This window comes from Sebastes umbrosus, chromosome 16 (assembly GCF_015220745.1).
Source record: "Sebastes umbrosus isolate fSebUmb1 chromosome 16, fSebUmb1.pri, whole genome shotgun sequence".
Classification (NCBI taxonomy): domain Eukaryota; kingdom Metazoa; phylum Chordata; class Actinopteri; order Perciformes; family Sebastidae; genus Sebastes; species Sebastes umbrosus.
The window spans coordinates 14817903-14843736 of NC_051284.1; the positions used below are offsets into that span (position 1 = coordinate 14817903).

Sequence of the window (25834 nt, forward strand, 5' to 3'; positions counted from 1 at the left end):
GACAACGCCAGCCATCCTCTGCACGCCGTCAGCACCAAACAGAGGAGCTCGTTCAGCGGCAGGCTGCCGCTCCCCAAGTGCTCCACAGACAGACTCAAGAAATCCTTTGTCCCCCGAGCCATCAAACTGTACAACACCTCTCTGGGGAGGAGGGGGACAAAGGAGGACGGTCTGCAGGACAGGACAGATAATGCACACCGTGCATTTTAATAGACTGAGCTACTTTTAATTCTGCACACCACAAACAGCTCTACTTTATAGATTTGTTTTACTGTATTCTTCAATGTACAGCTTTATTCTGCACTTTAGTCTATTTTTTTTTTCTAAATCTCTACCTCAGTTCTTATCCCGCATTATACTCCATATTTGACATTTCTTAATCTCCTGGTCTCTATATCTCCTATATTTTAATATCCAGCACTATATCACTTTTTGCACTATATTCACATTTTTAATAGTCCCGTATCTAAGTTGTTACCCTGCACTATATTCATTTTTTAACAGTTTCTTCATCTCCTGGTATTTTTATATCTGGTATATTTTTATATACTTTGTACTACTTACTTGTGCCTTTTTACTAATATGTTTGCACCATGGAACTGAGATGCTGGAAACTTGAATTTCCCTCGGGATCAATGAAGTTACTATCTATCTATCTATCTATCTATCCAACTATCTATCTATCTATCTATCCAACTATCTATCTATCTATCTATCTATCTATGTAGCACAAATCATGTGTACTTTATCGTAGCCTTTCTATGAAGCCAAAGAATCAACTCGAGGAGACCGTAAACTCAATCTCCACTCATTACTGTATTATTACACAATGATAATGTAATTCAGACAACAATAAAAGACATTGTGTTCACTGTGATGGGTAACCTTCATCCAGCAGGTTTCAAGTAATATCATTCTCACTTCATATTGAAATTACTGTAAACTGTGGCTGCCTGGGAGGCTGCAAAAACACTTTCCTGAAGTCTAAAACTGTACAACACGGATTGGACAATGGCCGGCAGTGATGTAGCAGACACATCTGCAGGAAATTGGCTGCAACATATAAAACACATCTGTTGTATTAAGGTAAAGGGAATGTGGGCTGTGGCCAAGAATAATTTAATTCAGCAAAATGTTTTGTCTTTTTGCCAGATGGGGGGAGAGGAACAAGCTGTAAACACAACACATATTATCACCCTACAAAGTTGGTATAGCGAATAACAAGTTAGCAAACAGTTGCCTATTTACATCATCAGACATAGAGCAACATTAGCATCATTTGCACCAACTCCTGAGAAATATCTGACTCTTTAGCTGCTAAATGCTCCACTAAGTTCACAAGCATGTTACTAACGTCTGTCTGTCTGTCTGATGTTTACTAGACATGTAGCGTAGAGTGGGTTTATCTGAGTTTTTTCACGGAAAACAGCTGCCTGCTGCTGGAAACTGTGATGTTGAGCCAGTGAGGCCATGAAACCAAAACAATGAGCTGAAAGACACTAAAACCTCTGAGCGACCCTGTTCGCATCACACACAGTCTGATTAACTGTTAAAGGAGCAGTGTGTAGGATCTGGCATAATCTAGCAGTGAGGTTGCAGATTGAACTGAAGCGTCTCCCGTGTGCAAAGCGTGTAGGAGAACTACGGTGGCCAACGTAAAAAACGTGAATGGCCCTCTCTAGAGCCAGTTGTAAGGGTAGCGTAGGTCATTTGGAGCAGAGCCAGTGCGTAGAGTGGTGAAGCAAGAGAGAGAGAGCGGTGGCGACGACGGCGGGAGTGAGTAACGTTATTGATTCCGGCCCAAGCAGCAAAGGGTTTGTCCGTTCTCGGCTCCTGTAGAAACATGGCGGTACAACATGACGGACTCCGTGGAGAGGACCTGATCCCTACATAGATATAAACGGCTCATTCTAAGGTAACGAAAACACACCAATTCTTATTTTCACGAAATTATACACTACAGAAAACTTACTGTATTTATTAATAGTATATTCCATTTCTGCCAGTAGATCCTCCTCATTGTTACACACTATTCCTTTAGAGATAACTAACAATGTCTCTTTCTCCTTCAAGGTGTGTTTGCCAACAATAAACCCTACCAGCTGTAATACCACTCGACTGTCTGCTTCTGTTGACCAGTAAACCTCACGTGCACTTACAATATCATCTTCCTGACTTGAAATTCACCAATTGCATTTAAACTGCTGGAGTTAACTCCATCTGCCTCCATGGTGATGAAGGAAGCACATTACGGGTGGAGCAGAGCATCGGCCACTGGAGGCACTGCAGCACAAAGACTCGAAATCTAACTTTCCAATGTTTCAGCTCTCTTGTAAATCAAGAGCAGCAATCAGTAGATTAAACCGTTTCCATTGTCAGCGTCTCTGCGCCTGATTTACTCCTCCTCTCTCTCATCATGGCTGCTATCAGATGACCTCTCTTTCCACGGATGGCACAAGAGCAGACGCTGACAGCTTCATAATTCTCCTGACAAACAGCTCAGTAAATGATCACTTTGCCCCTATGTTAACTGCCAGAGTGGATGTAAAGCACTCAGACCCAGGAATGAAGCCAGAATTTAATTTCAGCAGACTGTGTGCTCCATCTAGATATACTTTTATTAAGAAATGAAAGCTGGTAATTTTAGATACAAGCAGTGTAAATGCACAGACAGCTAATGGAGTTCCTTTTAAGAGAGGCCTTTTCGTTTTTTGGGGGGCTTTTAGAATCTAATCTCAGCCTATTGTCAGGATGGTCAGAGTGTCTAATCACCCTTAACCTTGCATCAGTGCCATAACCCCCTTCTTTTTTCCTTGCCCTCCAACAATTTAAACATCATTTTAACATAATAACGAGACGTTAAGCATCATAGTGACTGCACCTTCTACCAGAATCACCACAACTAATGGGATCTAATCTATACAATAAGGGACATTAATATATATGCAAATCAGCTGAGGCTACATCTCTCACGGGGGAGATAGACCGAGTTGGCATACACTTGTATCATTTCTGTCACATGTGTCACTTAGTTGTTAATTACTGTTAACATTCCTAAAATGCAAATATGTAGTTGTGCAAATATCGCAGCACATGTATCCTTAAGTAATAATGTTCTGGGAAAAGAAAGGCCCCCTTCCCCCCTTGAAGGTCCAGCAGTGTGGGGGGAATTTGAGGCATTGGGGGTTGAGGGCTGCAGGTCGGCTGTTCAAAGCCACTCTGTGCATTGTTGGGTAGTAGGGGATTAGGTCTCTCCAGGCTGCAGAATTTGCTTTCTAATTAAAAGGGATAAGATGTAGAAAAATAGTGAGGGGCATTACTACTGTAGAAAAGAAGGGGGGTGGAAAGGAGAAATGCTGAAAAGAGGGGATAGAAGTTTGTAGTGTCACCACTGGTGTTTGATCACAAGACTAAGCAAGAGTTACCAACCTCTTGTTCTGACTCTCACTGCCCATTTTACTCCATCTCCAGCCTCCATCTCATTAACTCGCCTCACACTGACGCACTCACTTTGAACCTTTGAAAACAAAGAGAAAAGAGTCATGTTATTTTTCCTTTTCACTGTCGTTATGTGATGGCAGTAAATATGCATTAATGTTAGATGACAGGCTGCAGAAAGTATAGCAGCCTCTAGTTTCTATTCCGATCTCCGTGTTCATAACATTTAAAACCTTATATAGTAGAATTAAACATCACTCAGTACGTTATCCTGTTAGTTACCATAATGAATACAGAGTTAACAGAAAGAACAACTGGCTATAGCACTTCATTCATTGTTTGTAGTGTAAGCAACTGGCACATTATAGTAGGCCTACAATTTTGAAGTACCTGTAGTTTGCTTGAGTATTAAAATGCTACTATTTATGGTACTATTAGGAATAGTTCAACGTTTTGGGAAATCATTATTTTCTTATGCTTATTTTCTTTCTGGTAGAGAGTTATAGAAGTTCAATACATCCAGCAGCCAGTTAGATTAGTTTAACATCAAGGGGAAACCTCTAGCCTGGCTCTGTCTGTCCAAAGGTAACAAAATCTGTCTACAAACACCTCTAAGAAAACAAAAAATAAAAAATCTAAATGTAAAAATGTCAATTTCCCATTTTACAGCAGGTGATGCCTCTAGCCAAGTAACTATGCCGCACATAACCTCCCATAAACTTGTTGTTTTTACACTTCAGCTTTTGTTCAAATAGGTGGACTTTGTTACCGTTGGACAGACACAGGCTATCCGTTTCTCCTGTTTCCAGTCGTTTGTGCTAAGCTAAACTAGCCGGCTGCTGACTGTAGCTTCAAATTTACCGTACGAGACATGAGCCAAGAAGCATATTTTCCAAAATGTCAAATCACTGCTTTAATACTTTTACTTAACTAATTTTCAGAGGGACATTTTGTACTCTTTGCTCCACTACATTTATCTGACAGCTACAGTTAGATTACAATTTAACTTACACAACATGTGATCATCTTATAACCTATTTGTTAAACACTAACAGTAGTTAAAATTAGCGCCATGTCAAACCACTACAATAGTAAAATGCCACTTACACATCCAAAAAGACAATGTATACCCTACTGATATAATACTGTGCTAAATGCCAGATTGGGAGTATTTCTATTGCCTCTGCACGGCTCTCAACATGCCGACAGCTGAGCCGCCGACTCGCAGCAAACAGTGCTAACAGTGGAAACAATGGTGAAAGTGCTGACAGAGCTAAGTGTTTCCCTGAGAGGAAACTATAGGGTGAGTGCTACGCTTCCATGACGACGCGAAAGAGTATAGAAGCAAAGAGACAAAACTACGGTGCTTAGCTGCTAGATGGCCCTAAAGTAGCGCTGCCGCCATTTTGGACTGAAAACACCAATGAGTCTGTGGCCATGGATGTATAAAGAGACGTCTGTAAATCATTCATCATCACAGACGTATGCCGCTGTAATAATGGATATATTGGCTGTAATTCATCACTTTTATTAACTTATAATACACCCATGGGCTGTATGCTGTAAATCCTCAAAATCTGTGTGCTGGATTTTTCTAACTTCCATTTATGTCCATCGCTCACTTTACGTTCCTCTGGGAAGCGGCCGGGCAAAAAAGTGTAATAAATAAATAAATAAGTAGGTAAGTAAATAGTTATAATAGTATGCATAAGTATAATATTTTATTGTTCTACACAGGCCATTTTGTTAGAGACATTAAATATGACAACAGAATTGAAATAATTTTGTTTTACTGTTGTACAACACTTTGTAGGTGGACATTCTACTGGTGTCCGGTAGTCACTTTCAGTCCAAAATGGTGGAAGTGTAGCTTAGCTACTGGGTGTTGATTGACTATTGACTTGACTCTTTGACGACGACGACGCCGTCTGTCGGGACGGCAGTATCAGCTGTAACCACTGTATGAGAGCAGAGCGCCGGCCGTGAACTAGCCAGTGGGGCATGCTCACATGCATGAACATGCACTAAATGGCATGAGCGGCCGGCCGGCTATGTCAACAAAGCATAAAGAAGTTCGGATTACAACACACAGAGGGAGAGTGACTTCACTCTCTGCTCAGGTAGACATTACTCCCCTATATCTTTACATAGTAAATAGTTGTTTGTGGCTATATTAATGCTCTGAATATCATATAGACCACCTTTAAAGTACATTTTCTAATAATAATTATCTTTTTGTACTGATACTTCTACTTGTAGTGGAGTATTTTTACACTGTGGTATTGATCAATGGGATCAAGTATTGGATTAAAGTGAAGTGTTAAAGATCTCCAGAATATTGAAACACTTCATTTGAGCCACTTAACTGTATAATGTCGAACCCAGGGGGCTGGTCGGTGACCCAGCATGTGTTTTTATTTAACCCTTTACTCCAGTGTCCATCCCTCCTTCAGTCAGCATGCTGCTGTTTTGTTACCTTGTCCTCCAGCGGGGGTCCAGCTCTCCCCAGGCACCTTACAAACGAAGCCTGGGTTTTAAGCACACACAGAGGCTTGCTTATTTTCCCCTGAGCCCTGGGAGGTTAACGACATGCCAACGACATGCCGGTGGAGAACAAGTCCTCCGCCTCACTCCCCTCCTCTCGTGGCCAACCCCCTTACCAGCACACATACACTGGGGTTTTGTGGTTGTTCTGCACCAGCACAAACCCCTCTAAAGCCCTGGAAACTCCATCTCAAACAGAGCTCATTTCTTGGTAGTGTCTGGTTGCGGGAGCACCCCCCCACTCCACCACTACCTCCTCTATTTTTACCAAGCTCCATGAAGCTCTCACCTTTTACACCCAGGCAATCCGATCCTATTTGGAGTGTGTGACGAGGGCCATTCTCCATCACCTCACTGATCAAGAGCCCCCCTGTAAAGCGGGCCCAGGGATGAGCAGGTACAGATTTGGGGAGAAGAGGGAGTGGGGCATGTAGTGAAAGAATCTGCAGTGAGCCAAGGAGAAGATTAAACGGCGGCTAACCGTCAGTGCTCCTCTACCCCCCCTCCCTCTTCCTTCAGCAGTCCCTTCTACTTCACTGGTGTCCTGAGGGGGAGTACCAGGGGGAGGGAGGGGAGGAAGAAAGCAAGGGGAGGCCAGTGGCACAGTGGTGGCTGAGCCATCTTGTCATCATAGCAGGACAAGCACATTCAACCGTGTCCTCTGTACCCTCCCATCTTATTCCAGACACTGTATTGCCCTCCGCTGAAATCCATCAAAACCCCTCTCTCGGCCCCTGCCCCTCCCCTTGTTGGAAGAGTGCTCTCCGCTGGTGTCTTTTCTTTTTTAAAGGGCAGAGATGAGTCCTGGGCTCTGCAGTCTTTCCAGGCGTCCAAATTAATTTGCGTCTGGGCAGCAACATAAGCAGCACGGGGCTATTTGATGAGAGTGTAGGGCAATGACATGCACTGGCAGTCATGCCTTGATCTCTTGCTTTCTTTCCTTGTCACTTTCCACCTCACCTTAGTGCCAGACTCATGCCAGCCCCATCCACATGGGTGGCACAGAGTCCAAACCTTGTGTTTCTAAGAGGAATATTAACTGAGAATACACTTCAAATCAAGTGTGGGTTTTTTTGTTCATCAAATATCCTTCTTAATGCAATCTTAAATTAACAAACTAAAACCACCAGCACCCCCCAAAAAACACATGAATCATAAAGTGTATTGTCCTCACAGCGAATTAAATGAGGATGCTCTACATTGAGCAGTTTCTGAAAATCCCTCTGCTAATTTTCTGATCAATACCTCAAGAACAGATCAGTTTCATAATAATAAACACACTAAGGACATCTACAAAACAGCATTCCTTTAGTTTGATAAATGGATGTCAAAGTGAACTTAATGCAATTTGACATGCATTTGAAGTTGTGATCCAAAAAGGGGACCACAGTTAATGCCTAATTAGCGTCCCTAAATAATAAAGCAACTTAGACTAATAATTATTGCATGTACCCATTCTACCAGTTGCACTGACAATTAACCTTTCTCAACTGGTGATTCGCAATTTGAGTAAATCCTGTTATCAGCAAATATAACACATGGCACACACACACATACGCGTTTCAAATACCACTCAAGGAAATCTATGCAGTGTTTACGGTCGGAAAGCAGAACAACAAAACAAACAGCAGATATCCACTTTCAGTAAACACCACCCAACCACTTATGCAGTATCTTCCCAGTGGCTTAGAGTGGGTGGGGAATCAACTTTAGGTGGCTGCTGTGAATGTCATTGAACTACTTGTGTTTACGCAGGCTTAATATTGCCACGACAAGGTCTCTTTAAACACACAACGAATGCTTCAGAATGTATCGGGTCAATTCTGCTACAGGGTCTATAGTTTTATAAATGCCTGGCGTTGCGGTCTAGAAATTGACAATTTAAATTTTAGAGCCTAACGAGTGGTGGAAGAATTTAAGTAACATGGAACAGTGGCGGAGAACCTCACAATAGACAGTGTGGATGTCTCTGCTGCTGCTGACCACTGTTCAAATAACAAATGCCATCCAAGTCTCTGATATTAGATCACTGGAGCCAAAAACACGATTACCCAGAGACAAAATAAAGGTGAAAAGATTCAGGATTGAGCATTCTCCCAAAATGTCTCTCCCTCATCCCAATTTGGCAGCACTTGGCTTGGTGCCCACTCACATTGTGTGGACGGCCCTGCCACTGTTGCCATGGGGATGTGTGGACCTGCGCAGGCCCTGAAGGCAGAATGGCCTGGTGGTGAGGTGGGGGTTATCATCAGCAGCAGACTCCGCTGGGCCCTCATCCAGAGGCCTGGGTGCAGGAGGAGCTGTGAGGCAGCGGAGGTACCCCCCCACCCTCCCACACATCTCTGCAGGGCCTCTCTCCCGGTGGACGCTGCCGCTGTTTGGAACCCAGCAGAGGCTCTGAGATGGGACTCAGTAGTGTAGGGCTCCGGCCTGTCCACTGGGGGTCGGCTGCCTGACTCCCGTAAGCCTGGGCCAGACGGGGTGGGCTGGGGTGGGAAGGGGCCAGGCGAGGCGAGCTGGACTGTGGCCCAGTGCGGTGACTGCCTGTCTGCCCAGGCGCTGGGCCACGCTGCCACTCCTCCCTGGGCTCGTGCCCCTGCACTTGGATTTCAAAGGGATGTGACAGGGGGACTGGCTTTCCCTCTCCATTGCAGGATGCCTGCCCCACCAACTTCTCCAAAGCCCCCCCTCAAACAGCTTTCAGCCCCCACTCTCCCCCAGCCCCCAAATGCCCCTCCAACAGCTTTTCTGTTTCAGCCATGAACCCAGGCTCCCTCTCACACTGTGCCATTCCCACCACTGCTGCCTCACATTTGGGAGGAGAAGGGGGAGGTTGTGCTGCTACACTGCACCCATCTGCCCCATGTCTTTCCATGCTGTGGACCATGATGCTGCAGCATGGCTCTCTGGGCGCCGTAAAGACTTTGGCAAGTACACTGGGCCTTCAAGCACCCCTCCCTTTGTACTCTCCCTGTCCGCCACATGCACACACTGATGCACACCATCTGATTTAAAATGTACTTACACAAAAACTAGTGCATGTGATCATGCTCATGTCTTGGCGAGACAGATGGTGGTTAATACAGATGGATGATTTACATTGAAACTGTAAAACAAAAATATGTTTAAGATGCACTGACTTTTACAAGCTACCTCAATAACGCCCACTGAACCCGGAGCCATCTGCGAAAGATCTGAGTCAGATGCGGTGCCACTGTGTCTGTGGCAACCAGCTCATTCAGCAACTGGCCCATCATCAGTAAGCATCCTACAAACCCGAAATGACACTGACAGGCTGCGTTTCAATTGGCTGAGATCTCCTTTTCTCCCTCTCTCTCTCTCTCTATCTAGGTTTCTCTCTTCATCGCTCCCCGCATGGCATTTCTCTGGCAGGTCCTCCAGTGAAATTCCTCCCCTCCTGGTCTCGGCATTCCCGCAGCCAGCCTCCCTGCCTGGGCAGAGCGGAGTGGCTGGGGTTGGGTGGGATGGCGCTCCCCCCGAGCTGGTCCCAAGCTATGGCTACAACTCCAGCCCACAACACATTCCTCCAGCCGCTGACCAGTCCCCCGAGCAACCAGGAGAGAGGTGAAGAGAGGAGGGACGGAGGCTTAGTGGTGGTTTTTATCTGCTTGGGTGCTACATGGGAATAATACACATGTGCATGAAATACTTTGCAGGAAACAGCTTTCACTCGTCAACATGTTCTGATCTGAACAGCTCTCAGATCATCTTGCGTGATCTATTTCTTTGTGTTTTCTCTACAAAGGTTCAGTTCAATGAAAAGCCTCCTCAGTGGTTCACTGATTCTCAACAAGGTGCAAATGACAATCTGATGTTTCTCAGCATGTTAACAGACTACGCTCTCCTCCACATCTCAGTCCTTCACAGAGATGTGATGGGGTGTCAGTCCAAAGTTGCTCCTGGACAGCTCAAGTAGCAGGAGGACAGGAGCCGGACGGTCCCCTCCTCCGCTCCCTCCTACTTGTCCCCCAAGCCGAGCCAGGCGCTGTGTTTACTCTCCTAATTACAGGGGAGGGGCCGGCTGACAGGCGAGCCATCACAGATTCCCCACAGGCCTGGGGCTGGGAACGCTACAAACACTCCCGAACACTGTCTCCCAAATGTGAGGGCGATGTCCAACTGTCACGGGGGAGCCTTCACTGGCAAAACCCAAGGGCCCAAAGAGAGATATTAAAGACATGAGAGGAATTGGCAGAGTTGGCACTAACAGGGGGTACGCTTGAGAAGTCGAAGTGGGGAGCTGGGGGCATCGCCAAAGTGTCATTCAAAGCAAAGTGGGGTTTGGACAGGGCACAAACACTGATTTACACACACACACACACACACACACACACACAACACTGCTCTCGCTCTTATCGAACTAAGGCGGGAGATGTACCAGACAAGAAATCCAAGCAGTGGAGCCACCAAACCATGTGATGGACCATGTTCGTGAAGCAAGTTAATCCGCTGGATAACATTATTCACTCCTTCTGGACTATCTAAAACACCATGCTACGTTGTGACTTCTCTTTTTTGCCATTTCAATAAAACACCTGCCCAAACCAATAATGATTGGTTTTGCAAACACACACAACTCATTTTGATGGCAAAGGGGCATGATATTTAAAGCCCCCCTTCCATCCAAAAATATGTTTTACTTATTGGATGTTTTACCTTCACTGAGGGGAATGATGTATGTGCTAAAGGAGAAACGTGTCTGTGCTCACCTTAAATATGAGTTAAAGATTATGTGACATCATAACGATTCTGGATGTCAATTATGGTCCAATATGCCACTTATGCAAGTGTGAAATGAGAAAGGACTTTTCAACCAAGTAGGAGACATCTTTTATCCAGCAGTTAAACTTTTGAAATGAGCAGAAATGAGCAGATGTAATTTTGAGAACAAGGCAATTGAACTTTTTTGTGGAAAAACCATATCAGACACAAATTATTATTCAAAGCCGAGTATCTTATATGTCGTAAAACATGTCTGGAGGGGGCCTTTAAAATTGGACTCATTAGACTTGCATATTATTTAATACTTTGCAACAAGTATAAAACGATACAGCCGCACAGTTTTCTACTTAACTGTATTAATGCAAAGTATGAAGCACTTCACAAGGCACGATGGAGAAAAGAGAACCGCTTATTAATCTACGACTGTGGCTTTGATCAAATATACAGAGTTTAATAAACTGTACCTTCAGTGTGTGTGTGTGATTGTGTGTGTGTACACTAACCCTCCTACCAGGGAGGTATAATCCACTAGAGGTTGTAATGCTCCAGTGCTATTGGGGGGTCTGAGAGAATCCCTCTGGAGGCACGGTGGCTGACCCTATCACATATTCAGGTCAAATAAAAAGAAAGTGTTGAGAGAAAGGTTAAAACGTAGGAATCGTCTCCTCGCCAGATCTCCCAACCGACGGCCGAGATCGTCCCTTTCCCTGCCGGCAACACACACACACACCTCACCCCCGAGAGGCAAGACAAGAAAACCATTTGATAAATCATGAATAGTCACAGTTGTGCAAGTGCTGTGACCATTTCTAAAATTTATTATGGGGATTACACACAAAATCACACAATGTAACATTTTCAAATGTGTTATGAATGCCTCCCAGAATCCAATTCAAATCCTAGGTTACCAAATAAGCCTGAACAAATCCCCCACATTGAGTTCCTACTCCTTTGAAGACTTGAGAGGTCCGGTCTGCAGGGCAGGTTTTACCACGCCATGCAGACACCTCAGCACACAGAGGAGAAGGCTACTGGTGGCTAAGGTGGAGAGGAAGAGAGGAAAAGAGCAGGGTGGTGCTTTCACAATGGTAGTCTTTATTTGCACATTATATTTTAATTACTTCCAAGACAGAGAAAGAGCATGTTTTTAGCATAGATACCAAAATATAACATCAATTAAGAGTTACATTAGGTTGTAAAAAGAGGATGTTTAATATAAAAAAAACAGACAGTGATGTGTGTTTGTTGAAGAAGCAACAACTATCCAGATTGTGTGTTTAACACAGTTCAAGTTTAACCTTGAGGCAGTAGAGTCTTCTCCCGTCTTACATTTGTCCTTGTCTGTTTTTCCACCAGTCTTGACTTTGCCTCCTCATTGATGATCTGAAGGCGAGTGTGTTTAATTGCATCCGTTTGTTTGTTGGCGAACTCCTGCACAAACACAACACAAACAATTATGGCACTAATTAAAAGGCATGTCATATTAATGGAGAGAGCAAACTTGGCAAACACACACACACACACACACACACAAAGCCACGGCGTTATCGAGGCACCACGTTTGAATTCGAGGAGAAAATGCATGTGGAAAAATAAACCCAATAATTTCATGATCAGCACACCTTTGTCATTACAGAAGCACGGCACTAAAATAAACTAGAATACAGACTCATTCAACAGCATTTTCGATAATCATTTTAAGCAGAACTTTGAGCCAAAACTAAATTTGTGACATTGTGAATAATTGCATAAAGAGGTAAAATCCCAGATGCAGAGTGCTGCCTGGTGAATCCTGGTGAAAACTGGTGAAAACTGACACTGATGGGGTCTTTTCCCCTTTAATCCCCGGGAGGAGACTGAATGTGTTTTGATGACCTTTAGGGTCAGTTACATGTTACATTACACAAAGGTTTAGCTCCTTTGTGATAAGAGAAGAGCACAGGGAAAACCCTCTGTTTAGACACCTTTCTCACTACGCACTGCACCTTTTTTTTTAAGCAAAGCAGCAGCAGCAGCAGCAGCAGCAGTGGCAACGTATCTATCAAACCTGCCGGGCTAATTAAAATACAGCTTGTGATTATCCTACTTCAGCTCCTCTCTCTCTCTCTCTCTCTCTGTCACACACACACACACACACACACACCACATCTATCCACAATAATTACCTTCTATAGCCAGGTTTAAAAAAAAAAAAAAAAAAAAGGATTGTAACCTCAGTGGTTTTATCAACTTTGCTTATAGTGCTACACATGACATTAAAAAGAATAATAAAGAATTTTAAAAACATTATTACTACATATGTCAATTTTTCTCTCAAAATAATGACTGAGATATGTGATTCTGTAAACCCAGATTAGTTTGGTTTATTAGTTTTTGTACGGATCCAAATAATGATTTCACCTAATAGTTGAGGTATTAATGGCAACTTTCTGTGTTTAATAGCCAAAATTAAAAGAAGAGAAAAAATGTTGATAAAAGTAACTCTAAAGTAACTTATTGTTTTATAGTCAAAAGGCAATTTCGACTGAGGTTTGAATTAAAAAATGCATAAGAAAAAAGCTTTGCCTTGGAATTACAGATTATCTTCATTTATATATGAATTGACTTTCATGGATTTTATTCCTTTTTTTTCTGGCTCTTTTTTTTAAAGCTCAGAATGAATTCCACCAACACATTCCTCATATTCAGCCATGCGGATATCAAACAAGGAGGGAAAAAGGCAGAGGAGAGGAGAAAAAGGGCTGCCTGGATAGTTAGAAGATGTATGTATATATATAGACCTATGTGGTAAATAGGCAGATTTAAATTCACACAATTCACAATAAACATCTGTGATTTATTTTGCAAAAGAGAAAACATTTAAATCATCCTGTTTTTTTTTTAATTTGTTCCATTAAATTTTAAAACATACATCTATCCATTGTATAATGTGTTGATTGTTTAATTCCATGCCTGGATAAGGTGCAGAGCAGGGAGGAGAAGGGGGGTGAATTATTCAATCTGGAAATAAGATTTTTCTTTTCTTTTGCTATCAAACAAGGGTCAAACATCCATGCCTTTGCAGTGCATTAGTAAAGATGTATAGGCTTCGCATTAACTGGTAGAAATCACAGGTTGGAGCCGGCCTGGTGAGATCCTCAGCCTCAGGTTGAGAGCAGCAGAGGAGGAGATAAAAGCCGTCGTCGTCAATTAGCCGGCAGTCAGCCAGAGGCGTTTAACTCCTTCTCCCTTTAAACGTCCTTTTAAGATACACAAAGTCCCTGCGGAGGGCCTGGCTGCACACTTTAATAAATTATTTAGCAATTTAAACGGTGAGATCCGTGCAGATAACTGCATCACACGTCAGGATTTTCCACGCAGCAGTTTGAAAGTCTCGCGTTTTAGGGTCCATTACCACATTACCATGCAGCTGCAGAAATATCATGGGCAAATATTCACAGACTTTTAGAATCAGAATCAGAATCAGAATCAGAATCAGAATCAGAATGGTGTTTATTGCCAGGTGTAAGAGGTATACACTAGGAATTTGCTTTGGTTTCGTTGGTGCAAGTCAAAAAGTATAATAGCAAAAGAATAGATAAAAACGTTAGAATAAAATAAGAATAAAAAATTGAATTTCTACCAATATACAATATACAAAATAAGCTGTAAACAAAAATAAACATTATATAAACAGATAGTGCAAATGTTACAAATGTTTATAGCTGCAAGCTGATTATTCCTATGTTGCATTCTCAATAGAGACTATAAAAGATCATATTATGGGCAGGATGTGTTAAAGGGGTGAAAGTAAGAGATTATACAACATTTTAAGTCTCTGTTAATTTAAACTTTACATAATAAACGTAATGCTTTTTAGGCTGATAGTGGAGTCTGTTGAGGTAAAAAATGTGGGAAGGCTAAACTGTGACCTTTGTGATGGTCATAAAGCAAACAGCAATATAATTTAAATACCCAAGACTTGGTTTGAAGCTGCCCTCTATGATATAGGCTAATGACATGTTCATTTTGAATCAGAATCAGAATGAGAATCAGAATGAGAATCAGAATCAGAATCAGAATCAGAATCGTGTTTATTGCCAGGTGTAAGAGGTATACACAAGGAGTTTGCTTTTTTTGTTGGTGCAAGTAAGCAGTATAATAACAAAAAGAATAGATAAAAACGTTAGAAAAAAATAAGAATAAATCAACATAAACAGGTGAATTTGTGTTTTTTACTCTACTTTTTTTCATCCTATTAAATTATAAAATACATGTGTATTATCCGGCAATAAAAACATAAATAAACATAAATAAAAACACACAGAGATAGATACCTGAATGTGTTGCAGTTCCTCGCCCCTCAGACTCAAAGCAAAACTTTTTCCTCTGCAGTTTAAAAGAAATCCAGGGTTACGATCCATTCAGCTCCATTCTTCCTCTGATCGAAATCTGTCAAAAGAGATGTCACTGAGTTTGTGAAGTTGATAAGATGTTGTATACCAGTTTGTGTGTGAGTCTGCAGCAGCTCTGAGTGGAAACCAGTTCTCCCAGCAGCTGCTGTCACTGCACCTTTGACTCTGCATGGCCTTCCACACGATCGAGCCACAGAGAGAGGCAAAATGACGATTCATAAAAGCCCACGGTCTGCCTGTGTTTATAAATCTAAATCAATATTCAAATCTGTTTGAAGTGAGCGCGTGTCCGTGCAAGCGCGCAATGTGTGTGAGTGTGTGTGTGTGTGTGTGAGAGAGTGTGTGTGTGTGTGTGAGTGTGTGTGTGTGTGTGTGTGTGTGTGTGTGTGTGTAGGTGTTCCGCAAAGCCTCTTAAGATGAGACATTTACCAAGCCGTGACAAAAACCTTCGGCATATTATTTTGAGATGGGCACGCAGGTTCAAAAATTCAAGTGACATAGAGGAAGCTTATTTGTCCCTCTCTCAGCTTCTACTGTAGGTCCTCCAGTAAATAAGAAATCAGATGGACTAAATGGCTATTATAATATCACATTTAAAAAAAAAAAAAAATTGCTATTATTATTATTATTATTATTATTACATGACATTATTGTACAATGTTAAAACACAAAACATGCACTATGTTATAAATCGAAAATAAAAACAGGCCTTTACCTTCATATTTCTCTTCTTTCACATCTTCCTCTTGCGTGTCAAGTGGAATAAATGAAAATGTCTCCATCAGCAGAAGAGGCCTCTATCTGCCTCTATCTGCCCGCTTCATGCCTCCTCATCTCCGGCTGCATGCACACTGCAGCTCCGGTGCTACATGGAAGTCATCGGTGTCTCGGTGTGTCTCGGTGGGAACTCCTCTGTAAATATTGTGGGTGATTTTTTTTGGCGCAGGCCCGTGTGAGGCTGATGGGAGCAGACTGGCTGGCTCTGTGGATGGGAGGACACTTTTAAGAAAATAAGTCGCTCTAAATCCCCTTTTTTTGCGACGCGCTGGAATGTGAGAGGAGGACGGTGCAGCCTTCACATGGAGAGATCTCTGCTGCAGTCCAGCACATTGTTTTTTTCACTCTTTTTTGTCACATAATTATTTTAATATTTATTATTATTATTATAATTATTATTATTATTATTATTATTATTTATAATTATTATTATTTATTTAATTATTATTTTATACAGACCTATAAATAGCCTCATAAATAAAAGAAATTCCTGTTAAAAATACATTTTATATTCCTCGATTGTCTGGAACTTTTTTATTATGAATAAATCTGAAAAATTAAATATTGGATGACTTTTTATACGCACTCAATGAAGATAAGTCATGCATTGGAAAATATATATATATTTTTTAATTATGAGTTTATTCGCACTACTAATATATGTGCATACATTATGTTTTCAGATGTATTTGCACTATCTTTTTATATCATGTTTATTTTTGTTTATAGCTTATTTTGTATATTGTATAATGGTAGAAATTCAATTTTTGTATTCTTATTTTATTCTAATGTTTTTATCTATTCTTTTGTTATTATACTGTTAATAACTTGCACCAACAAAACCAAAGCAAATTCCTAGTGTATGCCTCTTACACCTGGCAATAAACACGATTCTGATTCTGATTCTGATTTATCAGCCGCCCAGTCTTCATGTAACTTTCCTCAGTTCAATGCATCCACTAGATAAGGGCGATGTCGAATATAAAATGCAATAAAAATATGACTACAACTGACTTTTTCCCCGGTTTTAAACTCCACTTCTCGACATCCACCGGCATATACCGTTTATTTATTATCAATGCAGTGGGATGGTGGATGTTGTCAGTCGCCCTCTCGCTGCCATTGGCTGAGGACTGTGCGTCAAAAAAAAGTAGCTGGAGACATTTGTTTCTCCAGAAGAAGAAAAAAAAAAAAAAAGGGAAAAAAAAAAAAAAAATCCTCATCCTCCCCACCGGTGTGAGAGACGGAGACAGAGACAGACCTCAGCTCAGTCCTGCGGCTCCTATTGGCTGGCAGTTTGTACAAAATCCAACTCAAAGCACTTCACTCACAACACACCAACAATCCTAAAGGCGTTCATGCAGCCTCCTCCATCACTCTGCAGCTCTAGCACCGCTCAGAAACCCGATGCAGACGCTCAACATTTACCTTTTATCCGTTTCACTGTTGTTCTGCATCTGAAAAAAGAAGAAGACTGCTGCTTCTGCTTCTTCTGCTTCTTCTTGCTTTGGTGTTTTTTTATGCGCCAGGACGCCGTTCATCTGCACTGAGTTGTATTATTTCTCCTGGAGGGAACCAAGTAGACAAAGAACTTTACAGTCGTCGATAACAGGGTAAGTTTGCCTTTTATTACTAGTAGAAGTAGTATTATTATTAAAATCATCCTTATTATTATTATAATTACTAGTATTATCATCATTATTATTATCATTATATCGAAATAAGGAATCAAGATAGAGTCAAAGAAGTAAAACACAATTAGAAGCCTAACCACACCTGTTATATAACTACATTTAAAAAGGTTTACAAAATATTTTTTCTTTAAAAGAGGGAACGTTTTAACAGTGGTGTTAAAATAAAAAATCTATGAAGACACTCAAAGGAAAAGCCAGTGAGACAACTATATAGGCTGCAGATGAAGGCTAAACCTTCTTATAAAACTCTGCCTTTTTTATTTGAGCAGAGCACAGATAAGTGTGTCTGCACCAAACCCTTTTAGATGAATATAAATCGACATAAATGATGTAAAAAAAAAAACCAAACTAAAACATGTATAGATGCATAGAGCATCTGATAATTATAGTGGCAAACTGATGAAGTTACACCATGATATTCTGCTAATGGAAACAAAGACAGATTCATAGCTTTTCTGATACTTTAATTGTCTTTTTTTATAATACTGGTATGATTCATGGAGCTTTTATTTGACAAAATGTCACAGTCTCTCTACCGAGGAGTCCACATTTAATGAGTGAAGTTTCAACTTAAAACCTTAATTAATTTCACACTGCACACTTTGTTTGTTTCACGATGTGAATTTACAGACAAAATAAGGCAATAATAAAAAATGTATAATTGTGGAGGATTGAGGCTGAAAGCTGCACTGAAAAAGAAAGAACATTTAGGCCTACTATAGAAATAATGTTCCTGGGCCTTTTTCTCTGTGCTGGCTCTCCTCTGCCTCCAGAGACGAAATCATTTAGAAGACAATAAACCAACATGTCACATTTCATATATTTCACTCCTGTTTCGAGGATCTGGTGATCTGATGCGTAATTTGGGAGTTTTTTAATAAATAAACATTTATTATAAGAATTAAATGTCTCCTCTGTGATTTCATTTTTTTCTGCAAAGTGCTGATGATTATTCAGACTAAAAAAAATATGATTACAGTACAGCTGCTGATTTTAAGGAGCCTGAAGCACTTTATTTGGGTTGTATAGACACCAAACTGCAACTATAAATGCCACTCGGATTATCTCATTAATTCATCAACAGAAAAAAAACACATTTATCATAATTAATTCTTGGACAGGATTATTATTATTATTGAGCGGCTGTGTGCAACTGGTAGACGGGTGTGTGTGTGTTTTAAGTGTGACAGATTGGGATGAGGGGGTTAAAACCGTTGGATGTTGAAAAAAAAAAGCAACTAATCAAGACGCTCAGTGGGGAGAGAAGCTGAGGGTCAGTGAAGTTGAAGTGACAGCAATCACACATTTACCAATCAACATCACATCTAGTGCTATTTAAACAACTGTTCAATATGGAGGCACGTCCATTTTTTTTTTTTTACTGAATTAAAGCTTTTCAGCATCAAATAATCTCGTGTTTTGAAATAAAAATGTTATATAGAAGACTGAGAGAACCAGCCTATATTAACATATAACAGTGCACTTTCATAGACTAAGCTACTGCAGTTACCCTGCACTATTTTTAACAGTCCCTTCTGCACTATATTCACTTTTTAATAGTCCTGTATCTCAGCTGTTACCCTGCACTATATTCAGTTTTAACAGTTTTCTTCATCTCCTTATATTTTTATATCTGGTATATTTTTTTTTGCACTTTGTACTTCGCACTACTAACTTTTTTACTGCCTTTTTACTAACATGTTTTGCACTTTGGAACTGTGATGCTGGAAACTTGAATTTCCCTCGGGATCAGTAAAGTTATTATCACTATTCGTTTAATGAAAGCTTTTCAGAATCAAATAATCTCGTGTTTTGAAATAAAAAAAATTCAAATGATTTTCATTCCAAATTGTCTTGAAAATTCATAGCAATGTTGTTGTTTTTTTGTTTTTTAAAAAAAGGGTACCAAATGCCATTTTTATTCAGCAGTTCAGGAATAGTATTTAAATCATCTTAAATTGATGATTATTTATGTTGACTGTGCGTGTTTTTATAGAATATGTTTCTATAACATCAATTCAGTTTCTTTCTTCACATCCCACTGATTTATATTTCTAAACAAAACTTTACATAACATATGTAATAATAATAATAATGTAAAAGAGCCAAACAAACCGAAACAAAGCCAAATATAAAGTAAATAGCTTATTTTTTTAAGTTTTTATTTTAAAGTCAAAAGTTCCTATATTTAATTTGTATTGTCCTTCATAGGAGCCAGTGTCTTTAATTGAACTTTCAACTGACTTGTTGCAATTATAGTGTATTGCTTTTTGTGTGTGGGAGGAGGTAGTGGAGGAAGTTGTAGAGAAGAGGACAGCTGGAGATGTGCTTGGCGCTTTTTGGAGAGAGGAGGCTTATTTCTATATCTCCTCACAAGATGCATCTTTATCGGTGTCTTCTTCTCTTGTCGTTTTGTTGGAACAGGTTCCCGGTGTAACACGGACCACGCAGCGAGCAGAAGACACCAAGTTCATATCAGGAGCTCCATCCACTTTTCAAAATTTTTTCCAACTTCAGCCCTCAGACAAACATTAGCATGATGTCGTATCTAAAGCAACCACCTTACACAGTCAATGGCCTCAGCTTAACTACATCCGGAATGGACCTTTTGCATCCATCAGTGGGCTATCCAGGTGGGTGGAAACTTTTTTGAAGAATAAATATAAGGAGTGATGAGAGAACAGTAATGGACTGGGAATGTTACAGTATGTAATCAGGACCTATTTTAAAGCGTCTAAATCTAATGACTTCTACATTTTGGGAGATACAGCACAGACGAGTATTATGAAGAAAATCCAACATTAGGTTATTCTAACAAACTTCTTTTGCAAACGCACTGAACTTGAAGGGAACAGAAGTCTCCTCTTGTGTGATTTTATTTTTCAGATGTGCCTTTCGAATGAATTTCTGCTTTGATTTCTGCTCAAGCTGCAGTATTTTTTTTGGCATAGTAGATGCACACTGTAAACAATTGCTGTTTATTTGCATTAGGATTTCAACAGTATTAACCTGTTATTGCTAAAAACAGTGCTTTACTGTTAATACAAAAGAAAACCTGTTAAATTACGCTTATAGACCGTTTTTTAACTGAACTATAATGCATTCTTAAAAAACAGCACTTTACTGCTGATCAACTGTCTAAAGTATCATCAGTAACAGTTTCATGCAGTATTTAATTCACATGTTGTTGTAGTTTGCATTCTGTGCTTGTAGCCAGCTATAGACAGACATTTTTGGGAAAAACAGCTATATAATGTATCTTTAAACAGTAAATTAACTGTAAAATATGGTGAAATTAATAAACTGTATTTTTCATTAACAGTACAAAGCTGTAAATTTCAGCGACAGTATAATAATGTTAATTTTACAGTAACATAAAGGCAACCCTGCTGCCAGTTCTTTACTGTTATTTTACTGGAACGTCGAGTGCTACAATGTGTCACCGGCGTTCTAATTCTCACAGGACTCGTGCGTAATTACGCAAACAACAACAACAAATATATATCATATTAGAGATCTTTTTACTTGCTTTTATGTTTTTTTTTAAGGATACATAAGTAAATAAACTTATTTAAGTTAAATTTACTTTTTTTACTTGTAGCAACACCGCGGAAGCATTTGTTTCCACTGATTTTTTTTAACCACATAACCTGACAGAATAATGGCCACTGGCCTTTTTATTTGACAAATGTGCCCTTAGAGGTGATATGTAGCAGATGCCACTGCAAATTGTAAGTTTTCTTTCACTAGTACCAAAAAAGTATAGAAACATCTTGATTTGGACTGAAAGCAAATTAATGTTTTTTATTATACCACATGGATTAATAGATATCATGTTAGAGATCTGCCTTTGATGACTTTTGATCTTTTTTACTTGCTTTATATGGGTTTTTTTTATGGATATATAAGTAAATAAACGTATTTAAGTTAAATGTACTTTTTTTACTTGTAGCAACGCCACGGAAGCAGAGGCGCGAGAGGACTACTTTTACGCGCGCGCAGCTCGACATTCTGGAGGCGTTGTTCGGCAAAACTCGGTACCCGGACATATTCATGCGCGAGGAGGTGGCGCTGAAAATCAATCTACCTGAGTCCAGAGTACAAGTGAGTCAAACACAACATCAGACAGATTTGGAAATGATCATCGATATATAGATAAATATTTTAGATGTGGGAAAAAAATAAAAAAAAAATAAGTTGTTATTTGTGAGACTAAAGCAAAAGTGTCACTTTGGGTCTAACACATTTTGTAGTGTTTAAACAACTATTGTATAGATTTAACAATGTGGAAAAAATAGTTTATTTAGACTACACCTACATCTCATTTACGGGGGATAAATATGAAACTAAATTTGGTCGAACGACATTGTTAAATACTGATTTTATATCTGCTCAGCATTTTGTCTTCCTTAAATCAGGTGGAAAACTTTTGCCAGTGGAGTGAGATAATTCCACTTAACGGTAGATTCCTGTTCCTGCGAGAATTTGAGCAATAAAATGAGACCGACCGATGGGCACTGTATGACATTAATTGACAGAAATTCCTTGAAGGACAAAAAGGAATATCCCACCTGGAATTAGAAAATGCTTAATGCCTGAAAACACATGAAACAATTGCTGTATTCTGTTTAAGTCTGGGGGGGGGGGGGAAATCTATATCAAATTTTGATCATGAATCATAATTTTTTTTTTAACCACATAACCTGACAGAATAATGGTCACTGGCCTTTATTTGACAAATGTGCCCTTAGAGGTGATATGTAGCAGATGCCACTGCAAATTGTAAGTTTTCGTTCACTAGTACAAAAAAAAAGTATAGAAACATCTTGATTTGGACTGAAAGCAAATTAATGAATCAGTCTTTTTTTTTTTTTTATACCACATGGCTTAATATAAACTGGATATTATTTGCAGTGGAAACAACTGTTTGCGCTCCAAATATTTTGTTTGGGTTGTATTTACACTATAAGTAAGGGGATCTAACGACAATAACGTGTACCATTATGTGACTCCTTAAATCAAGTGGAAAACTTTTGCCAGTGGTGTGAGATAATTCCACTTAACGGTAGATTCCTGTTCCTGCGAGAATTTGAGCAATAAAATTAGACCGATCAGTCCACTATAGAAACATCTTGATTTGGACTGAAAGCAAATTAATGAATCAGTCTTTTTTTTTTACACCACAGGTAGAAATTAAATTTTTTTTATTCTTATTTTATTCTAACGTTTTTATCTATTCTTTTGTTATTATACTGTTTAACTTCCACCAACAAAACCAAAGCAAATTCCTAGTGTATACCTCTTACACCTGGCAATAAACACGATTCTGATCTGATTCTAATTCCGGTTCTGATTCTGATTCTAATTCTGATTCTAATTCTGATTCTAATTCTGATTCTAATTCTGATTCTGATTCTGATTCTAATTCTGATTCTGATTCTGATTCTAATTCTGATTCTGATTCTGATGGCTTAATAAAAACTAGATATTATTTGCAGTGGAAACTGTTTTGCGCTCCAAATATTCGAGAACAAAGTAGAGTTTGGGTTGTATTTACACTATAAATAAGTAAAGGGATCTAACGACACTAACTTTGTACTATCATGTGACTTCTTTCTTCCAGGTGTGGTTTAAGAACCGGCGGGCAAAGTGTCGCCAGCAGCAGCAGCAGCAGCAGAACGGAGGCCAGAACAAGGTGCGACCTGCCAAGAAGAAAAGTTCCCCAACCAGAGAAGTGAGCTCAGAGAGCGGAGCCAGCGGCCAGTTCACTCCTCCAACCAGCACCACCACGGTCCCAGCACCCATCTCCACCACCACCACCACCGGCCCAGTGTCCATCTGGAGCCCTGCGTCCATCTCTCCTCTGTCAGACCCGCTGTCTACCTCCTCCTCCTGCATGCAGAGGTCTTACCCCATGACCTACACGCAGGCCTCGGGCTACAGCCAGAGCTACGCCGGCTCCACGTCCTACTTCGGCGGCATGGACTGCGGCTCTTACCTCGCTCCCATGCACCACCAGCTGTCAGCGGGACCAGGATCAACTCTCAGTCCGATGGGCAGCACAGCGGCGGTCACAAGCCATCTGAACCAGTCTCCTGCGTCCATCTCCAGCCAGGGCTACGGAGCGTCCGGCCTGGGCTTCAACTCCACAGCAGACTGCCTGGATTATAAGGACCAAGCTGCGTCGTGGAAGCTGAACTTCAATGCAGATTGCTTGGATTATAAGGATCAAACTTCCTCGTGGAAATTCCAGGTCCTGTGAAAACAGAGCTGTCAAAAAAAAAAGTGCACAAACAGTGACATCACATCAGACACAGGCTCTGCCATCCTTCAATAAAAACACTGGTTCTTGGTTGTTAAAACAGGGCTCTCTCAGGGGCCTCTGGTTTTTTGGCATGATGGGTCTTTGGTCCTCCTAAAGGAGAGGTTTAATTTATTTTAGCACTGGCAAAGAGATTTCCCCCCCCCTTTCATTCACAGGTTGTAGCCCCTCATCCATGTCTGTCAGTGTGTGCCTCTGTGCGTAAAAGAAAAAAAAACACCTGTTGAGGGCAACACATGAGAGTGGACTCTGAAAGAAAAAGTACAACACACAGCCAAGGAACTAATGTTGATCCAAGAACAAAAACTCACCATCATTCTCCTGGTGAAGTGCTCAGGCTGGCTGGACAGACCTCCTGTAAGGCTTCTGTTCTGACACCAACCTGCTGTGCAGAAAAGACATGAGGATTGATGTGTGTGGACATGGATGCACTACTTTATTTAAGAAAAAAAAGTGTTTATAAGGAATCAATATGTAGTTTCTAAGAGACAATCAGTGTGTGTCTTATATAAATGGTACATATGTGTTTTTTTTATCTGTGCTAGCCTTCGAAACTGTGATCTGTTGTATTATTGTATGCAATTTGTGAGCCCCCCTCTCGCATCAGACTCTCTCTGCTGTGATTTTAATAGATTTCTAACTTTTTTTGAACAAGATGCTAATGGTTAAAAATTGCCCCAGCATCACAAAGAGAGACGAGACTTTTCCAAGCACATGGTAGTTAATAATCCAGAGTTATAGCCAATACTGGAAATGACTCTCTGCTGCTGCTGAGAGCTCCACACTTTGCTCCCCTCCATTGATCTCAACACACGGTGATTGTGGATCCTTTACTGGCTCCAAAGATGGTGTGACCTCACCGCTGAAAAGACATGAATAAAGGTCCTGTGAGCTTACTCTTTCATCAAGAAACCGTCTGTGTGTGCGTGCATGTGCATGTGTGTGTGGTGAAGGGAGGAGAAAATGGTGTGTGTAAAGCTAAGCGTGGGTATTTTTTAGATGGTTTATTTAAGTTACAGGAATATTCTTAAAGACACAATTACAAATGAATAATGGAAAAATAAACATTTTATCACATTATATACCAACCGAAATAATAGTGAGTAAAAACCAATAGGGTAAAACTTATGATAATGACTATTTTTTTTTTAATCTTAAATAGGCATAACTTAAAAATCAGACTCAATATTTGGGGATAAATAAAAAATAAAATAAATAAATTACATAAATAAATAATAAATGTATAAATAATAAATAAAATAAAAATGAAGTTACAGAAATATTCGTAAACACACACAACTTAAAAAAATAATAATGAAAAAATAAATTAAGTAACATTTTATCACATTATATACCAAACGAAATAGTGAGTAAAAACCAATAGGGTAAAAACTTATGATAATGACTCGAATTTTTATCTTAAATAGGCATAATTTAAAAATCAGAATCAATATTTTGGGATAAATAAAATTTTAAAAAATCACAGATTTAATTAGAACACAAAGGCTTTTTTTTCAAAAAAGGAGGACGGCAGTTTTGCATGTGTGTTAATTAGACTAATAATTACTTCTCAACCACACTCTGTTACCTCATGCATCATTAGTTACTCCAACATATGTGATATTATCAAAACTAACCAAATCATATATTAGATTCAATTCAATTCAATTCAATTCAAACAACTTTATTAATCCCTCTAGGGGCAATTGGTTTGGAGCAGCTTGTACATAAAAAACATAGATAAACATAGTGACACACAAAAACAACAACAACAACAACAATATATGTAGGCTAAAAATATATATAAAACAGGACCCAAAACAATTACTGATGTAAATTAGACTAACTAATAAATAAATAGACTGAACAAGAACAACAGAAGGACCAGTTTAATAACGGATAAAAGTCCATTGTATATATAT

The 25834-nt window shown here is 39.9% G+C and overlaps 1 protein-coding gene and 2 long non-coding RNA genes across 3 annotated transcripts; 1 reads left to right on the forward strand and 2 right to left on the reverse strand.

Annotated features, from left to right (window-relative positions):
- Window positions 1-19083, reverse strand: LOC119475064. Its single transcript, XR_005203716.1, has 3 exons — window positions 19067-19083; window positions 17668-17672; window positions 1-171 (listed from the first exon to the last, which is right to left on the reverse strand). It is a non-coding gene; the product is annotated as an uncharacterized LOC119475064 (long non-coding RNA).
- On the reverse strand, window positions 11809-16347 carry LOC119475063. The gene is made up of 3 exons (XR_005203715.1): window positions 15835-16347; window positions 15042-15156; window positions 11809-12156 (listed from the first exon to the last, which is right to left on the reverse strand). It is a non-coding gene; the product is annotated as an uncharacterized LOC119475063 (long non-coding RNA).
- On the forward strand, window positions 16803-24808 carry otx2b (orthodenticle homeobox 2b). Its single transcript, XM_037747542.1, has 4 exons — window positions 16803-17509; window positions 20015-20223; window positions 21543-21694; window positions 23214-24808. Exons 2-4 carry the CDS (start codon window positions 20127-20129, stop codon window positions 23850-23852), a joined length of 888 nt encoding a protein of 295 aa, XP_037603470.1. The 5' UTR covers window positions 16803-17509; window positions 20015-20126; the 3' UTR covers window positions 23853-24808.
- Window positions 24809-25834: the final 1026 nt, after the last annotated feature.